General features: G+C 42.7%; 1 protein-coding gene across 2 annotated transcripts in view; it reads left to right on the top strand.

Annotated features, from left to right (window-relative positions):
* LOC110525844 (uncharacterized) overlaps window positions 1-18,912 on the top strand; it is a 34,428-nt gene that overhangs the window by 3,708 nt on the left and 11,808 nt on the right. The window contains exon 1 of one of the 2 annotated variants that reach the window (XM_021606299.3): window positions 450-965. The exons of the other annotated variant lie outside the window; for it this stretch is intronic. Coding sequence (XP_021461974.3) covers window positions 885-965 — 81 coding nt within the window. The 5' untranslated portion in view covers window positions 450-884. Of the gene's footprint in view, window positions 1-449; window positions 966-18,912 lie in introns of those variants that run through there. 2 annotated transcript variants of the gene reach the window in all.

Below are 18,912 nucleotides of genomic sequence, written 5' to 3'. Positions count from 1 at the left end.
GACAAACAATATGCTTAACGGTTTAGTGAGCATTTTGTTCTATAGGTCTACAGCACTGTTAATCAAGCATGCTTATGAATACCAGCTAATCTTAGTAACTCCATACAGAGTTTACACAAAAGGATTCTCAACTCTGCATAAGTCAAGTAATTTATGCTATATATGCTACATAGCCTTCCTATATGATGGTATATTGCCTCTGCCAAGAGGCATGGGCTTTTATGGCACAGGTGGTAGTGCATTTGCCCTGTAACCAGAGGTCCCTGGTTCAGCCCTGCTCCACTCCAGCTTTCCCCTCTCAATTTGCTGGAAATTCATTCATAAAGTCACTATACCCACACCTACACTGCTCAAGCTCACTCTTCGCCCTGTGTTTCGATGCCCCCCCCCCCCCCCCCCCCCCCATTGCTTCATTGGTGACATCAGTGCAAGAGTTGGCTTCACATGTTCACATTGGGTTTGTGCTCTGGACACTTCTAGAGAAAAGGGGGAATAGTGTAGCCTGTTTGAGAGTACTACTACCCCTCTGTCAAGATGCCTGGGCTTTTATGGCACAGGTGGCAGAGCTCTGCTCCTCTTAAATCACTACATAACCATAAAGTTACTCCATTATCAATGGTCTGCAGCTGACCAACTACAAGGAAATGTAGGTTACTGATTCTAATCCCACAGCTGGTGCATTGGAAGCTATGTTCGTCAAAATGATTGTTGACAAATAAGACTGACTGCCAAATTGTGGGCGCTTCAGTACAACCCCCTGTGATTTCTGTATGCGGGTCCACGAAGGATGAAAGCGCGCTCCCGAGAGTTCAGGTGAATGGAGAGTGGGAGCGAGAGCGGGTCACGGTTCAGTGTGCATAGGAGAAAAGGACGAAATAAGGAAAATGAACTGCAACAGCTCGTTCTGGGCCCATGTGTTCTTGACAGCGTATCTACTATGGGTCACGGGATGTGTTGCACAGAAAGTAAGTAATACATGGCTGCTCTTTGTTTACAGTCTCATTTTGCCTCATGGAAAAGCGCAATCAATCGTTTTACCCGTCAGCGGGCTTCTAGTGACTGGCAGAAAACTTGTAAGCAAGAATGAAACACGTTTCCTTTTTGTGTAGTTGGTACCCACACTGGGAAATACATAATATAGCCTTTCCAGGGTAATTCGTCATTATGGTGAACGTACATGATGTAATGCACTGTAAACGTGTTTTAGTAGAATAGTCCAGCGAATACAGCACCCGTGCATACAGGGCTCACGTACAGAAGTTTGTGTATAGTTTTACATCATCTTTATTGCATTGTTATTATTTTTAATCTAATACCAATATACTTTTAAATAATCTATAATCTTATCGAAAGCTACAAAAAAAGTTTATTGACATGCATTTCAGTAGGAAGCTTCCAATTCTAATAATCCCAAATTCAAAGTCATGCTGGGTTGGTAACTATGGAAAATAAACCATTAATTTATGGGATTTTCCATTGCTCGTGTTGTCAATGAATGCATAATTGCATATATCACAACTGTAAGACATTGCAAATATACATCAATATCAGGTTATAGCCACGTGTTTGAACGGAACATATTGAGTAATGACGAATTTTGGGACATCTCAGGGCTTAATGCCCTCTTCTATCCCTCTTGTCCATGTATCTGTCTGGTGAAGGTCAGGTTTGTCAAGATACAAGAGGGAGGAGGTTGTGGAATTCTTTATTTTTTTCCCCTCAACTTGATTTGGTTAAAACAAACTTTAATGGATTTAAACACATAAAGAAGTAAAGTAAAACAATTATAATAATAAAATAGAGGAGGGGTTTGGAAAAGGATACGAACCCGGTTTAGGGTAAAAGGATTTGGGTTGGGGGAAAGGGTAAATAAAAATAGGACGTAGGGGATTCTTCAGGATACTGGGAGGGGAGTAATGGTTTGTAATATTTGAATAGTGGGATGAATGGTTATTTTTTTATGTTGTTTGTGTCTCCATTGAGTTGTGTGAAAAAATAGAAAAACATCTACTTACAGCGAAATAAAACCGTCCGTTTAAGTTGTTAAAATGTCAGCTTCTATTGCAGTGGCCCACCATCCTGGACAGATGAGTTTAAAAGGGTATAATTATTTAAATAGATCGGGTAAAACCCAGGCTTTAAAATGTTGAGATATCAGCGGGAGTAAAAGTGGATAAAATCGCAATAAAATGCATAAATTATCCACTCTAAAAAGGGTTTTAAAAGTGATAGATATGCGCAATATTTAATAAGCACGGAAAGGGAGTTGATAAATAAAAATCTGGGCGGGTCAGCTTGTTCCTCCCAAATCATGGGCTCAGGTCCACCGACCCGAGGGTTCAGAGATTCAGATTGTTGCAGGTGTGATTGCAGGGTACAGTGGAAATCTTAGGTTTTGAGCTCCAACATACTGGACTAGTGAAATAAAATGGTAAAAACAATATAAATAGACATAGCACTATATACATAATAACAGCTGATGGATATTTATTATGAATAAATAAATGTCCATTGGGATGTATGCAGAGTAAAGACTGTTGGGGGGGGGGGGGTTAGAATAACCATAAGGTGAGCAGCAGGCTGATCATTGAGTGAAATAGAAATCAAAACAGTAATAATATACATATTAACAACTGCAATAGTGATGATTGCCATTGGGGTGGGGGCAGAGTAAAGTCTGTTGGGGGGGTGAAATGCCCACAGAAGGGGTGGGGCAGCAGGAGAGAGCATGTCGATAAGGGGAGTAGAAGGGGTGGGTGGAGAAACAGAAGAAAGAATGTCCATAGGGGGAGTAGCAGGCAAGATAAGTGAGAGTTGATTGAGGATGTCCATGAGGGAGAGTAGCGAGGGAATGTCCATGGGGGGGGGGAGCAGGTAGCTGACTAGTGGTGGCTAATCAGCAGCCTGATGGTCTGAAGGTAGAAACTATTGGCTCTCAGTTTTTGCCATGATGCTCCTGTACTGCCCGCGTCTGAGTGATTTGAAACGGGGAGAACAGGGCATGGCTGGGGTCCCTGATGATCTTCTTGGCCTTCCTGCGACACCTGGTGTTGTAGGTGTCCTGTAGGGCGGGCAGTGTTTGCCCAATGGTGCGTTAGGCTGAATATATCACCCTCTGAAGAGCCTTGCGATCCGCGGTGGTGGTGTTGCCGTACCAGGCAGTGATGCAGTTCGACAGTATGCTCTCGATGGTTCTCCTGTAGAACACTGTGAGGGCACTCAGGGTAAAACTGAACATCTTCTTGAACATCCGTGGCAAAACTTGGTAAAGCTACATTTACAACCATGGGGACAAACACGTCCTCAACGTGACTGTACCTTAGTAGAGGTTAACGGCAATGGTATGCCATAGTCAGACAGAGAGAGCAGAGAGCAGGGCATGTTCACCTCCTGTTCCTCTCTCTGTCTGTCCCAAATTGCCTATAAAGGGCTCTGGTCAAAAGTAGTCTACTACATAGGGAATAAGGTGCCATTTGGAACACAGCGCCGGCTCACTCTCTTACTTTGTGGTGAAAACAACCCAACCTGCTTGCCTGCCCGACACTGACATGGACTTCATGTCTTCATTCTTGAACCATAGCTCTCATGAATCACCCTGTACATACTGTAGAATAGTGACACCTTACCCCTGCTCTCTGCAAGTCGCTACACAACACACAGCAGTTTGTCTGAGAGAGGGGGTTCTTAGTATAGTAGTATTTAAGTGTAACCCAACCGGCCCTTACAATTCATGGTCGGAGTGTTACATGGCACTGGATTGCATGGTGTTGGGTTTCCACATCCACACTATGGTGGGGTTTGGATGTGTAACTCACCTGAAACGTGTTCAGCTGGTTGTGCAGCAGAGATGATGGGGACACTCTAGTTAGGGTTTATTCTCAATTCGGTATAATTTCCAAACTAGGAAGAAACCTGCTAGCCTCGTACAACCAGACTGATCTCGCAAGATTACATCAATTATTCGCTACACTGATCCACTCTATTTATTTGGCCCCCCTTTTATGTCCAAATTGTTGGACATAAAAGACTGTAAAAAAACAAACAAAACACCAGCAAATCAACTCCCATGTGATTTTAATTTAGTAAATCTCTTCCAAAGTATTCCAACACATAATAGAGAGATATATGTGATCGTTTTAGTCAAATAATATATCTGTTTGGGCTTCTTGTTGTCAATTTGCAGTCTACAAATTATTTGTAATTTTGTTCCTGCCCCCTCACCATCCGCTCAATAAAAAAGGGTCCCTTGGCTGAATCTAGTGGATTATCCATGCTGTAGGCATTCTTAGTCATATCTGCTCTCCTCTTCTGAGTGTTCTGTATGTGAACAACGGACACTACAGTATTGATTTACTGCACATGTCCTTCTGCTATTTATCTGGGGAAAAGGAAGCTATTGATCTGCCACTGTACTGTCAATAAAATAGAAGGCAGACATGACCTAGTGAATCCATAACACGACCATGCTATAAGTAGTGTCTATGGGCCATGTTAATGTGGTATTTAATTATGTTCAGTTGTTAGCATTTGGAAAATACCCCCCCCCCCCCTAATCTGTTCAGTGCTTACAGGTGATTAACAGAGTCTGGCAGAAGGCGTTCTTTTTAATGACCAAATCCTTCCTGACAACTTTGGCAGCAGAGTCAGATTGCAGTACTATAAAATAATTCTCCCACTTCCTGTGTATTCTGGTGCTGTAGCCTACTGTCTCCACTATGAGTTGAATGTCACACGGTCATTGAATGTCTATGGCAATGTCTGGTGTCATTTACATAAAAGGCTTACCTGTCTCATTGCAGAGTTCTCCTTTGCGCCATGTCAGAAGAAATATTATCTATGACCACACACTACTATAACACTAGGAAGCAGAATCGATAAGGCTACGAGCTGTCAAGACTCGTCTCCAGCCACTGTGACTGAGTGAGGGTGAGCAGCAGAATTCTTAGAACTGAACAACGAAAGCCCTTAGTATATTGAATTGTCAGCGTCCCCAGCTTTAGTTTCTGTGTGCATAGGGTGCTCACTATCTTTGCAATTATCTGCCTGAGGGGGCACTCTAAATGATGTCTTTGTCCTCTTGTCCTCTTTTGTATTAAGTTGATTTTTGGAATAGCGTAAACAAGCTTTGGTATTCATTTCATCCAACCCCAAAATGAAGGGTTCAACTCTGATAAATCCACCACCCTAACAGGTACAAAAATGAGTGCATGTTTGACGTTAGAAGATACTGCAATCATTTCATTGGCTATTGTCATGTTGATTAAAAGAGGGAACAACCTAAAAATAGAACCACTGAGGAATTCATTGCCTAGCTAAATGTTTAAATTCCGCAAAGAGACTAGATCATACTGTAAACACATATTGGTCAGACAGTGAGGTTGGCATGGTGGTAAATAACCTATACTGTTACTTTAAATGAGATGAATGGGCCAGGCGGAGAGAGCTGCCCTGCCCTGCTAGCTGGTCTGGCTGTGTGTGTTGTTGTCATCCTGCATGGTGGGGCTACTCGCTCAGCTGCTGAGAGATTAATTACTTAGGATGCATCCATTCGCTGCCTGGGTCACATTCCAAATCTGGAAATGATTTCTCCTAATTGGTCCAAACCACCATGGTGACAGATAACACTGACTGACTGCATTTCGCCCACATGCTTTACTTTCTAGGCTAGGCATACTTAGTTAATGACGGTTACTGCAACCTCCTTCCATCCAGAGAGGAAGAAAAATCCAGGGAAACTGTTAATTGGTATGTGCACCGCAAATCTGGAACCCCTCCATCCAACAGCCCGCCCACCCAGCCACATATCTATGTGGAGTTGGAGGGTCCACCACCACCACAATGCTGAGCATTCCACTGTCTCATGCAGAGCAGAGATAATTTGTGGCACCAACATTGACGACCAAAGAACATTATGGTCTTGATGGAAGTTTGTAAAGGTCCATATTTTGTGAGGTGAAGACTATGCTCTCAGAGGTTACTGGGGGCAGCTTCAGTTAGAGCCCAATCAGGAAGCTAACCGGTTGTTTTGTAAATTCACCCTGAGTGAATATGATGGCACGGAATAACCGCATGCACACACACCATATTTATTGTTTAAGTCGTGGGCTTGTGTATCAGTGCCTTTTCACAGCTGTGGACAAACAGCACTGGGTGCAAGGACCTCCTTTCTTCTCTTAAAAAATACACTATATATACAAAAGTATGTGGACACCCATTCAAATGATTGGATTCAGCTATTTCAGCCACACCCGTTGCTGACAGGTGTGTAAAATCGAGCACACCGCCATGCAATCTCCATAGACAAACATTGGCAGTAGAATGGACTTACTGAAGAGCTCAGTCACTTTCAACATGGCACCGTCATAGGATGCCACCTTTCCAACAAGTCAGTTCGTCAAATTTCTGCCCTGCTAGAGCTGCCTCGGTCAACTGCAAGTGCTGTTGTAAGTGTAAGTGTAAGTGCTCAACAAAGACTCAGCCACAAAGTGGTAGGCCACACAAGATCACAGAAAGGGACCGCCGAGTGTGTAAGAATTGTCTGTCCTCGGTTGCAACACTCACTACCTTAGTTCCAAAACTTTCTCTGCAAGCAACGTAAACACAAGAACTGTTCGTCGAGAGCTTAATGAAATGGGTTTCTATGGCTGAGCAGCCGCACACAAGCCTAAGATCACCATGCACAATGCAAAACGTTGGCTGGAGTGGTGTAAAGCTTGCTGCCATTGGACTCTGGAGCAGTGGAAGCATGTTCTCTGGGTTTGTCGGATGCCTGGAGAACGCTACCTGCCACAATGTATGGTACCAACTGTAAACTTTGGTGGAGGTGAAATAATAGTAGGGCGGTTTTTCATGGTTAGGCTAGGCCCCTTAGTTCCAGTGAGGGGAAATCTTAACGCTACAGCATACAATGATATTCGAGACACTTCTGTGCTTCCAACTTTGTGGCAACAGTTTGGGGATCTAGTAGAAAGCCTTCCCAGAAGAGTGGAGGCTGTTATAGTGGAAAGGGGGGACAAACTCCATATTAATGGCCATGAATTAGTAATGAGCTGTTTGACGGGCAGGTGTCCACATACTTTTGGTCATGTAGTGTAGCTCTTCTAGCTTCTGACACACGGCTCTAGTATGCGCCATTGGAGAAATGACCCTACAGTCTATGATCTAGATTTCTGTCAGTGTCTGACCTGACCAGCAACAGTGGCTAAATTATTGGACCGAGACAGAGCTGCTGAGTTCTGGGTTATACACATCATCTGGGGGTTGACACAGCTGAAGCGTTAGCCTTTTGGGGCAGTGTCACTTTTCTACTCCCAGTAAATAGCGCATGTGGGAGTCCCTGCCAGCAAGTGACAGCAAGTGCTATGGGAAGTTGGGCGTCAGTGTTTTGCAAGGTTTTAGCTGGGGGTTTCATCATACTAGTTGTATACTCACTAACCTGTTGCTAAGGTTCAATTAGGCAATAGTAGATTTCTCTAAGCTCTTCAGTTAAGTTTTATTTGTCACATGCACAAGTACAGTGAAATGCTTAAAGGGCAACTCCACCACTTTTCAACATCATTTTCACTATCTCCAGCACAATACCAGTGTCTACATATGTGAAAACAAAGTTTTACCCGATGATGTCATCAAAATATTTTCAAAGACCGATTTACCGTGGCTAGAAACTAGTTGCAGGTTTTGAAAATCACTTTTTCTTTTTAGGACTTTAATTCAAATATTTTAACAGCAGATCATAAGCGCTTTGTTTTCACATATGTAGAGACAATGAATATGAGGTTGAAAAGTGGCGGAATTGCCCTTTAACTTGCAAGCCCTAGACTCCCGGGTGGCGCAGTGGTTAAGGGCGCTGTACTGCAGCGCCAGCTGTGCCACCAGAGACTCTGGGTTCGCGACCAGGCTCTGTCGTAACCGGCCGCGAACGGGAGGTCCGTGGGGCAATTGGCCTAGTGTCGTCCAGGTTAGGGAGGGCTTGGCCGGTAGGGATATCCTTGTCTCATCGGGCACCAGCGACTCCTGTGGTGCAGTGCACGCTAACCCAAGCTCGCCAGGTGCACGGTGTTTCCTCCGACACATTGGTGCGGCTGGCTTCCGGGTTGGATGCGCGCTGTGTTAAGAAGCAGTGCGGCTTGGTTGGGTTGTGTATCGGAGGACGCATGACTTTCAACCTTTGTCTCTCCCGAGCGGGAGTTGTAGCGATGAGACAAGATAGTAGCTATTAACAATTGGATACCACGAAATTGGGGAGAAAAAGGGGTAAAATTCACATGCAAAACCCCCCCCCAAAAAAACTTGCAAAACCTTCCCAACAGTGCATTATTCAATATCAAATTAAACACGAAAAAAAGAGAGGAAACTATATACAGGGTCTGTGTCAGTACCAAATTCATGAAGGAACAAATGGGATGCTTGAGGGGAGGAGTTCCTGCAGATGCTGGAATGCCCCAAATTGCGGGTTGCAGCTGCACACTATTTGAAAAAACCCTTGCCAAAGACCAAAATGTGGTCATAATATATGCAGGCACTGTTCCGAACAGTTTCGTATGGGAAGCATACGAAGCCCCGTAAAACGCATTCAGTGTGTGTGTGTGTGTGTGTGTGTGTGTGTGTGTGTGTAAGAGTGCCAGTGTAGGCGTGAAAAGTGGTGGGAATATATAAATACTTATGTTAATATACTAATGGTGAAACATGTAAATACATGTAAACAGGAGTGATAGTGACCAGTAGCGGGATAAATAGATACAGTAGATACTATTTGTAATCAATGAACAGAAGCGCAGTGGTAGTAATAAATCTAATGAATAATCATTTTAGCAGCAGCGTAGGGGTGAGGGGGAGCAGTAGTTGTTAGCCATTTAACAGTCTTATGGCCAGGGGCTAGAAGCTGTTTAGGAGACTGTTGGTCTAAGCCTGGATGCACTGGTACCACCTGCCGGACGGGATCCTCTGATCCACCTCTATGCAGACGATACCATTCTGTATACTTCTGGCCCTTCTTTGGACACTGTGTTAACTAACCTCCTGACGAGCTTCAATGCCATACTCTTCTTCAGTGGCCTCCAACTGCTCTTAAATGAAAGTAAAACTAAATGCTCTTCAACCGATCGCTACCAGCACCTGCCCGCCCGTCCAGCATCACTACTCTGGACGGATCTGACTCTGTGGACATCTACAAATATCTAGGTGTCTGGTTAGACTGTAAACTCTCCTTCCAGACTCCCATTAAGCATCTCCAATCCAAAATGAAATCTAGAATCGGCTTCCAATTTCACAACAAAACATCCTTCACTCATGCTGCCAAACATACCCTCGTAAAACTGACTATCCTACTGATCCTTGACTTCGGCGATGCAATTTCCAAAATAGCCTCCAACACTACTCAGCAAATTGGATGCAGTCTATCACAGTGCCATCCGTTTTGTCACCAAAGCCCCATATACTACCCACCACTGCGACCTGTATGCTCTCATTGTCTGGCCCTCCCTTCATATTCATCGCCAAACCCACTGGCTCCAGGTCATCTATAAGTCTTTGCTAGGTAAAGCCCCGCCTTATCTCAGCTCACTGGTCACCATAGCAGCACCCACCCGTAGCACGCGCTCCAGAAGGTATATTTCACTGGTCATCCCCAAAGCCAATTCCTCCTTTGGCCGCCTTTCCTTCCAGTTCTCTGCTGCCAATGACTGGAACGAATTGCAAAAATCCCTGAAGCTGGAGACTCATATCTCCCTCACTAGCTTTAAGCACCAGCTGCCAGAACAGCTCACAGATCACTGCACCTGTACATAGCCCATCTGTAAATAGCCCATCTGTAAATAGTCCATCCAACTACCTCATCCCCATACTGTTTTGTTTTTTTTTGCTCCCCAGTATCTCTACTTGCACATTCATCTTCTGCACATCTATCACTCCAGTGTTTAATTGCTAAATTGTAATGAATTTGCCACTATGGCCTATTTATTGCCTTACCTCCCTTATCTTACCTCATTTGCACACACTGTATATAGATCTTTTTTTATTATTGTGTTATTGACTGTCTGTTTGTTTATTCCATGTGTAACTTTGTGTTGTTGTTTGTGTCGCACTGCTTTGCTTTATCTTGGCCAGGTCACAGTAAATGAGTACTTGTTCTCAACTAGCCTACCTGGTTAAATAAAGGTGAAATATATATTTTTAAATGTTTCGGTTGGCCAGAGTCTTTGGCAATTTTTCAGCCCTTTTTCAGGCAGCAGTTAGGGAGTTTTATTTCGTTTTTAAGACATTTGAATTGGGTTTCAAGCAGCAAAACAGTATACAGTATGTGTCTTTTAGAAGGCTTTTGTATTAAGTTCAAACTACATTTTTGGTAATTAGCATTTTAGTTCCGACATAGGATTCAAGTTCCTTAACAATATAATTATGGTAAACCTCAAAATAATGACTGTGCTTAATTTGACATTCCACTGCACAAGTAATTTCAATCAATTATTTGCTTGGGTACTTTACTTTTGTACAAGGATAGTCTAGTCATCTCCATATAGCACAACTGGGGCGCGATGACCGACGAGCAGGGCCTTATGTAAACTTTCTGCCTGCTCCTACTTATTAGCTTCACTTCATTAAAATGTTATCTCCCATCCCACCATGAAGTGGTGCAACCAAACGGCACTGTGGCCCATTGTGTCCCATGAGAAAAGGTTTCCTCAAATAATGACCGCCTTGGCTGCCAGTGGAGAGGAGAGGCCTGCGTCTGTGATGTAACAGAACTGGGATGTTTGGCATTATAAGAATGTCCCATTTCCATTAAACACTGTGGCACTTTGGAGACCATTCATGTGTAGTCTACCTTGTGCATCATATCACAGTGAGGGTGGCAGACCTCCAGATAGCCAGCCCAGTCCTACTGTAGTCAGGTCCATGGAGATGACACAGTCTCTGACCCTCTCTCCCTCCTTGACACAGTTCTCTCTCTCTGATGGGGGATGGATATGTAGCCCACAAACTGTGAATAGAAAGAGCATGCATAAAGAAAATTGGATTTGGTCACTTTTTTTGGTCACAGAGACACACACATACACACACACACAGCCCTCCCTCCCCCCATGTTGTCAAGCTGCTCCCTTCATTCTATAGTGTATTGCACAACACCGTTGAGGAAAAACCGAAAATTGGCTTACTCTGCAACCTCTCGGGAATGGCATTTGACCAGTTCAAATGTCATCTGTGTAATTATGTGTTGTGGTTGTGGCATTCACGACATGAGTTCCTAGTAGGTCTAAGGCCATTTTCTTGGTTGTACCTTACTATGATGTAATGCTTTCATGCTAAACTGCATTCTGAGAAAGGAAAGGCCACCATACAACACTCTTAGAACTAGTTGGGCATCAAAGTACTGGCTGTACCGTGACGTTTGTAATTTATCACTGTTACATCAGCGTCCATCACTATCAGATTGTATTTACCAATGGGCAATTACACATTAACAGAAGGACGCCGAGATGCAGATTTTTCACTTTAAACGTGTGCCAAAGAGAAACTATTGATTGCAGTTTAACAAACCATACAGATCTGTGCACAAGGACTACTTTTAACAATTGCGACTGAACATATTACAAAAACACATTTACTCGAACAGTGCAGGTGTAAAGTTTGGTAACTATGCGAAAATGTCTGTGACCACGTTTTCCAAAAACTGTTAAATATCTACTCCGAATTAAAATTCAAAGATGTCTGCAGAAAGAATGGGGTGTCAGCTATGATATGAAACCTTGAGATTGAAAAAAATCTATTTGGTTATTGAACTACAGCAAGTGAAGTGGATTAACACCCGGTAACAGAATAACGGTAACAGAATGACATCATGGCTCCCTGATCTGTACTATACAGAAATGCATAATTAGAAATGCCATTCTCTTCATGGTGATGTATCTTGAATAGATACACAAAGGTAGACATTTTTTATATCCTCCTTTGCATGTTTGGGTATTAATCTATACACAGCTATTATTCTAATGTACTCCTCCCCCAAATAAGACTGTTGGTCAGGACCTAACCAAATCTGTACCCATTTGAACAGTACAGCACAGTAGAGTTCAGTGTATTAGAGTATAGTTCAGTAAATTATACTGTACTCTACTTTAATGTGCTCTTCTGTATTGTACTGTGTTGTACTAAACTCTACTATATTGTACTGACCCATACTCTGTTTCTTTACTGTATTGTACTGTGCTCTAATTTACTGTACTGTGCTATCCAAACTTGTGAAAAAGGATATGTTTGGTTCAGATTTGGACTGACGAAACTTCAACTACTTTTCAACGTTCATGAACATCCGGTGTCAGTCGGTGCTCAGTGGGTGAGAGGGCTGGTAATAGTAAATGGAAAGAGGGGGCTCATGGGAAGGTGGCAGTAAGAGCCTGGAGAGGAGACATTAACTGGAGAGGGAGAAGGGAGACAAACAAAATGAGGGGTGAACAATGGGAAGTTCTTGACTTTAAAAAAGTATTATTATTATGCAGTATAATTGGGAAAGTATTCAGACCACTTGATTGTTCCACATTTTATTACGTTACAGCCTTATCCTACAATTGATTAAAAAAAAAAAATCTCATCAGTCTACTATACACAATACCCCATAATGACAAAGTAAAATGTTTGCTCATTTATTAAAAATCAACTGAAATATGACATTTACATAAGTATTCAGACCCTTTACTCAGTACTGTGTTGAAGCACCCTTCGCAGAGATTACAGCCTCGAGTCTTCTTGGGTATGACGCTACAAGCTTGGCACACCTGTATTTGGGGAGTTTCTCCCATTCCTCTGCAGATCCTCTCAAAATCTGTCAGGTTGGATGGGGAGTGTTGCTGCACAGCTATTTTCAGGTCTCTCCAGAGATGTTAGATCGGGTTCAAGCACGGGCTCTGATTGGGCCAGTTAAGGACATTCAAACACTTGTCCCGAAGCTACTCCTGCGTTGTCTTGGCACTGTGCTTTGGGTCTTTGCCCTGTTGGAAGTTGAACCTTCGCCCCAGTCGGAGGTCCTGAGGGCTCTGGAGCAGGTTTTCATCAAGGATCTCTCTGTACTTTGCTCCGTTCATCTTTGCCTCGACCCTGACTAGTCTCCCAGTCCCTGCCGCTGAAAACATCCCCACAGCATGTTACTGCCACCACCGTGCTTCACCTTAGGGATGGTGCCAGGTTTCCTCCAGATGTTTCCTCCAGATGCTTGGCATTCAGACCAAAGAGTTCAATCTGAAACAGAGAATGTTGTTTCTCATTGTCAGTCCTTTTAGGTGCCTTTTGACAAACTCCAAGCGGGCTGTCGTGCCTTTTACTGAGGAGTGGCTTTCGTCTGGCCACTCTACCATAAAGACCTGATTGGTGGAGGGCTGCAGAGATGGTTGTCCTTCTGGAAGGTTCTCCCATCTCCACAGAGGAACTCTAGAGCTCTGTCAGTGACCTTCGGGTTCTTGGTCACCTCCCTGACCAAGGCCCTTCTCCCCCGATTGTTCAGTTTGGCCGGGCGGCCAGCTCTAGGAAGAGCCTTGGTGATTCCAAACTTCTTTCATTTAAGAATGGAGGCTACTGTGTTCTTGGGGACCTTCAATGATGCAGAAATGTTTTGGTACCCTTCCCCAGATCTGTGCCTCGTCACAATCCTGTCGCGGAGCTTTAAGAACAATTCCTTCAACCTCTTGGCTTGGTTTTTGCTCTGACATGCACTGTCAACTGTGGGACCTTATATAGACAGGTGTGTGCCTTTTCCAAATCATGTCCATTCAATTGAATTTACAACAGGTGGACTCCAATCAAGTTGTCGAAACATCTTAAGGATGATCAATGGAAACACGATGTACCTGAGCTCAATTTTGAGTCTCAAATGGTCTGAATACTCATGTAAATGAGGTATTTCTATTTTTATACATTTGCAAACATTTCTGAAAACCTGTTTTTGCTTTGTGTGTGTGCGCGTGTGTATTGCTGAAAAAAAAAGTATTTAATCCATTTTAGAACAAGGCTGTAACATAACAAAATGTGGAAAAAGTCAAGGGATCTGAATACTTCCCGAAGGCACTAAGTGCTCAGCATATATGGAAACTCCTTCAAGACTGTTGGAAAAGCATTCCAGGTGAATCTGGTTAAGAGAATACCAAGAGTGTGCAAACCTGTCATCAAGGCAAAGGGTGGCTACTTTGAAGAATCTCAAAACACTTTTTTGGTTACGGCATGATTCCACGTGTGTTTTTTTCGTAGTTTTGATGTCTTCAGTATTATTCTACAACATAGAAAATTGTAAAAAAAAAAAAAGACAGAAAAACCCTGGAATTAGTATGTCCAAAATTTGACAGGTTCTGTATATATGCCTTAATTAAGAACTACAGACTCTTAGCTTTCATTTGACACCACATTTGATGTGCTCCTACAAACTTCAAGTTAATGCTCATGGGGCTTTTTACATGGAAATTCCCCAATGTATACATTATAATTTAATTTATGTTATTTTTTGCCCAAACTTGACAGTCGGTGTACTGTGTCCACAGCAATAACTTTGTTTACAACCCAAGTTCATCTTAAATTTTTTAACAGAAGCTGACCAGTGGAATCAAAACAGCCCCATAACATCAAATATCCAATACCATATTTTACAGTAGATATGGGGTTCTTTCAGCTTATGCATTCTCATGTTAATGCCAAACCCACTACTGGTGTGTGTGTGTGCGTGTGCGTGTGCGTGTGTGTGTGTATGTGTGTGTGTGTGTGTGTGTGTGTGTGAGTGAGTGAGTGAGAGACCAAAGAGCTCTATTTTCATGTCATCTGACCAAGGCACTGGTTCCAATCCAAGTGGCAATGCAGTTTAGCAAACTTCTTGCCTGGCTACCCAAACTCTTTGCTCCAGCCAAATGCTAAGCTACGCATAATGAGTCTGGATCGGACTACCTCCTCAACAATTTCTAGAATTGAAATCCATTCTAGACCGTCTGTTTGGTCCCAGAACCCGACAGGTTGGGCCAGAGTCGGAACACACATGGGTAAAGCGACGTTTTAACATTTGTCATTGGTTTTGATACTCTGATTGGGACTTTGTTTTGTACAACACCACAAACGACTTCAATGATGGCCTGATGTTTGACTTCTGAGTTTGACTTCAGAGGTCTGAGTTTTGACTAGGCCATTCCAAAACATTTAAATGTTTCCCCTTGAACCACTCGAGTGTTGCTTTAGCAGTATGCTTAGGGTCATTGTCATGCTGGAAGGTGAACCCCCGTCCCAGTCTCAAATCTATGGAAGACTCAAACAGGTTTCCCTCAAGGATTTCCTTGTATTTAGCGCCATCCATAATTTCTTAAATTCTGACCAGTTTCCCAGTCCCTGCCGATGGGAAAACATCCCCACAGCATGATGCTGCCACCACCATGCTTCACTGTGGGGATGATATTCTCGGGGTGATGAGAGGTGTTGGTTTTCCTTGATGGACAAAAATCTCAATTTTAGTCTCATCTGACCAGAGTACCATCTTCCATAAGTTTGGGGAGTCTCCTACATGCCTTTTGGCGAACACCAAACGTGGTTGCTTATTTTTTTCTTTAAGCAATGGCTTTTTTTCTGGCCACTCTTCCGTAAAGCCCAGCTCTGTTGGAGTGTACGGCTTAAAGTGGTCCTATGGGCAGATATTCCAATCTCCGCTATGGAGCTTTGCAGCTCTTTCAGGGTTATCTTTGGCTTCTTTGTTGCCTCTGATTAATGCCCTCCTTGCCTGGCCCGTAAGTTTTGGTGGGCAGCCCTCTCTTGGCAGTTTTGTTGTGGTTTTTCCATTTATTTTATAAATTGAATTTTTTTATTTTATAAATGGAATTTTATAAATTTTATAAATTATATATATTTTTTCCATTTATTTTATAATGGATTTAATGGTGCTCTGTGGGATGTTCAAAGTTTGGAATCTTTTTTTATAACCCAACCCTGATCTGTACTTCTCCACAACTTTGTCCCTGACCTGTTTAGAGAGCTCCTTGGTCTTCATGGTGCCGCTTGCTTGGTGGTGCCCCTTGCTTAATGGTGTTGCAGACTTTGGGGCCTTTCAGAACGGATATATATATATATATATATATATATATATATATATATATATATATATACATACATACATACATACAGTGGGGAGAACAAGTATTTGATACACTGCTGATTTTGCAGGTTTTCCTACTTACAAAGCATGTAGAGGTCTGTAATTTTTATCATAGGTACACTTCCACTGTGAGAGACAGAATCTAAAACGAAAATCACATTGTATGATTTTTAAGTAATTAATTTGCATTTTATTGCATGACATAACTATTTCATACATCAGAAAAGCAGAACTTAATATTTGGTACAGAAACCTTTGTTTGAAATTACAGAGATCATACGTTTCCTGTAGTTCTTGACCAGGTTTGCACACACTGCAGCAGGGATTTTTGCCCACTCCTCCATACAGACCTTCTCCAGATCCTTCAGGTTTCGGGGCTGTCGCTGGGCAATACGGACTTTCAGCTCCCTCCAAAGATTTTCTATTGGATTCAGGTCTGGAGACTGGCTAGGCCACTTCTGGACCTTGAGATGCTTCTTACGGAGCCACTCCTTAGTTGCCCTGGCTGTGTGTTTCGTGTCGTTGTCATGCTGGAAGACCCAGCCACGACCCATCTTCAATGCTCTTACTGAGGGAAGGAGGTTGTTGGCCAAGATCTCGCGATACATGGTCCCCATCCATCCTCCCCTCAATACGGTACAGTCGTCCTGTCCCCTTTGCAGAAAAGCATCGCCAAAGAATGATGTTTCCACTTCCATGCTTCACGGTTGGGATGGTGTTCTTGGGGTTGTACTCATCCTTATTATTCCTCCAAACACGGCGAGTGGAGTTTAGACCAAAAAGCTCTATTTTTGTCTCATCAGACCACATGACCTTCTCCCATTCCTCCTCTGGATCATTCAGATGGTCATTGGCAAACTTCAGATGGGCCTGGACATGCGCTGGCTTGAGCATGGGGACCTTGCATGCGCTGCAGGATTTTAATCCATGACGGTGTAGTGTGTTACTAATGGTTTTCTTTGAGACTGTGGTCCCAGCTTCTTCAGGTCATTGACCAGGTCCTGCCGTGTAGTTCTGGGCTGATCCCTCACCTTCCTCATGATCATTAATGCCCCACGAGGTGAAATATTGCATGGAGCCCCAGACCGAGGGTGATTGACCGTCATCTTGAACTTCTTCCATTTTCTAATAATTGCGCCAACAGTTGTTGCCTTCTCACCAAGCTGCTTGCCTATTGTCCTGTAGCCCATCCCAGCCTTGTGCAGGCCTACAATTTTATCCCTGATGTCCTTACACAGCTCTCTGGTCTTGGCCATTGTGGAGAGGTTGGAGTCTGTTTGAGTGTGTTGACGGTGTCTTTTATACAGGTAACGAGTTCAAACAGGTGCAATTAATACAGGTAATGAGTGGAGAACAGGAGGGCTTCTTAAAGAAAAACTAACAGGTTTAGTGTTAGAGCCGGAATTCTTACTGGTTGGTAGGTTATCAAATAATTATGTCATGCAATAAAATGCAAATTAATTACTTAAAAATCATACAATGTGATTTTATGGATTTTTGTTTTAGATTCCGTCTTTCACATTTGAAGTGTACCTATGATAAAAAATTACAGACCTCTACATGCTTTGTAAGTAGGAAAGCCTGCAAAATCATCAGTGTATCAAATACTTGTTCTCCCCACTGTATATACTGAGATCATGTGACACTTAGATTGCTCACAGGTGGACTTTATTTAACCTGTCTAGGACTGGGGACCCTGTTCCGCTAGCGGAACCCCTCGCCAACAGCCAATGAAATTGCAGAGCGTCAAATACAAATCAACAGAAATCTCAGAAATCAAATTTCTCAAACATACAAGTATTAGGCACCATTTTAAAGATACAATTCTCGTTAATCCAGCCACAGTGTCTGATTTCAAAAATGCTTTACAGCGAAAGCTCCACAAACGATTGTTAGGTCACTACCAACTCACAGAAAAACCCATCCATTTTTCCAGCCAAAGAGAGGAGTCACAAGAAGCACAAATAGAGATAAAATTAATCACTAACCTTTGATGATCTTCATCAGATGACACTCATAGAACTTCATGTTACATAATACATCTATGTTTTGTTCGGGAAAGTTCATATTTATATCCAAAAATCTTATTTTACATTGGCGTGTTACGTTCAGTAGTTCCAAAACATGCAGTGATATTGCAGAGAGCCACAATAATTCACAGAAATACTCATATATAAGAAATGTTGATGAAAATACAACTATTATACATGGAACTTTAGATACACTTCTCCTTAATGCAACCGCTGTGTCAGATTTTTAAAAAACTTTACGGAAAAAGCATAATCTGAGAACGGCGCTCAGAGCCCAAACCAGCCAGAGAAATATCCGCCATGTTGGGTAGTCAACATTATTCATAAATAGCATTATAAATATTCACTTACCTTTTGATGTTCTTCATCAGAAGGCACTCCCAAGAATCACAGTTCCACAATAAATGGTTGTTTTGTTTGATAATGTCCATCATTTATGTCCATTTATGTCCAATAGCTTCTTTTGTTAGGGCGTTTTGTAAACAAATCCAAAAGCGCGATCTGGTCCATTCGGACAAAACGTTCAAAAAGTTACATTACAGGTCGAAGAAACTTGTCAAACTAAGTATAGAATCAATCTTTAGGATGTTTTTATCATAAAACTTCAATAACGCCATTCTCTTTTTTAAAATTTTTTACCCCTTTTTCTCCCCAATTTCGTGGTATCCAATTGTTAGCTACCATCTTGTCTCATCGCTACAACTCCCGTACGGGCTCGGGAGAGACGAAGGTTGAACGTCATGCGTCCTCCGATACACAACCCAACCAGCCGCACTG

The sequence above is a fragment of the Oncorhynchus mykiss genome, chromosome 6 (genome assembly GCF_057628025.1).
Source record: "Oncorhynchus mykiss isolate SJ-2025 chromosome 6, ASM5762802v1, whole genome shotgun sequence".
Classification (NCBI taxonomy): domain Eukaryota; kingdom Metazoa; phylum Chordata; class Actinopteri; order Salmoniformes; family Salmonidae; genus Oncorhynchus; species Oncorhynchus mykiss.
Note: the sequence above shows the minus strand (reverse complement) of the source record. Positions and strands in the feature narration are given on the sequence as shown.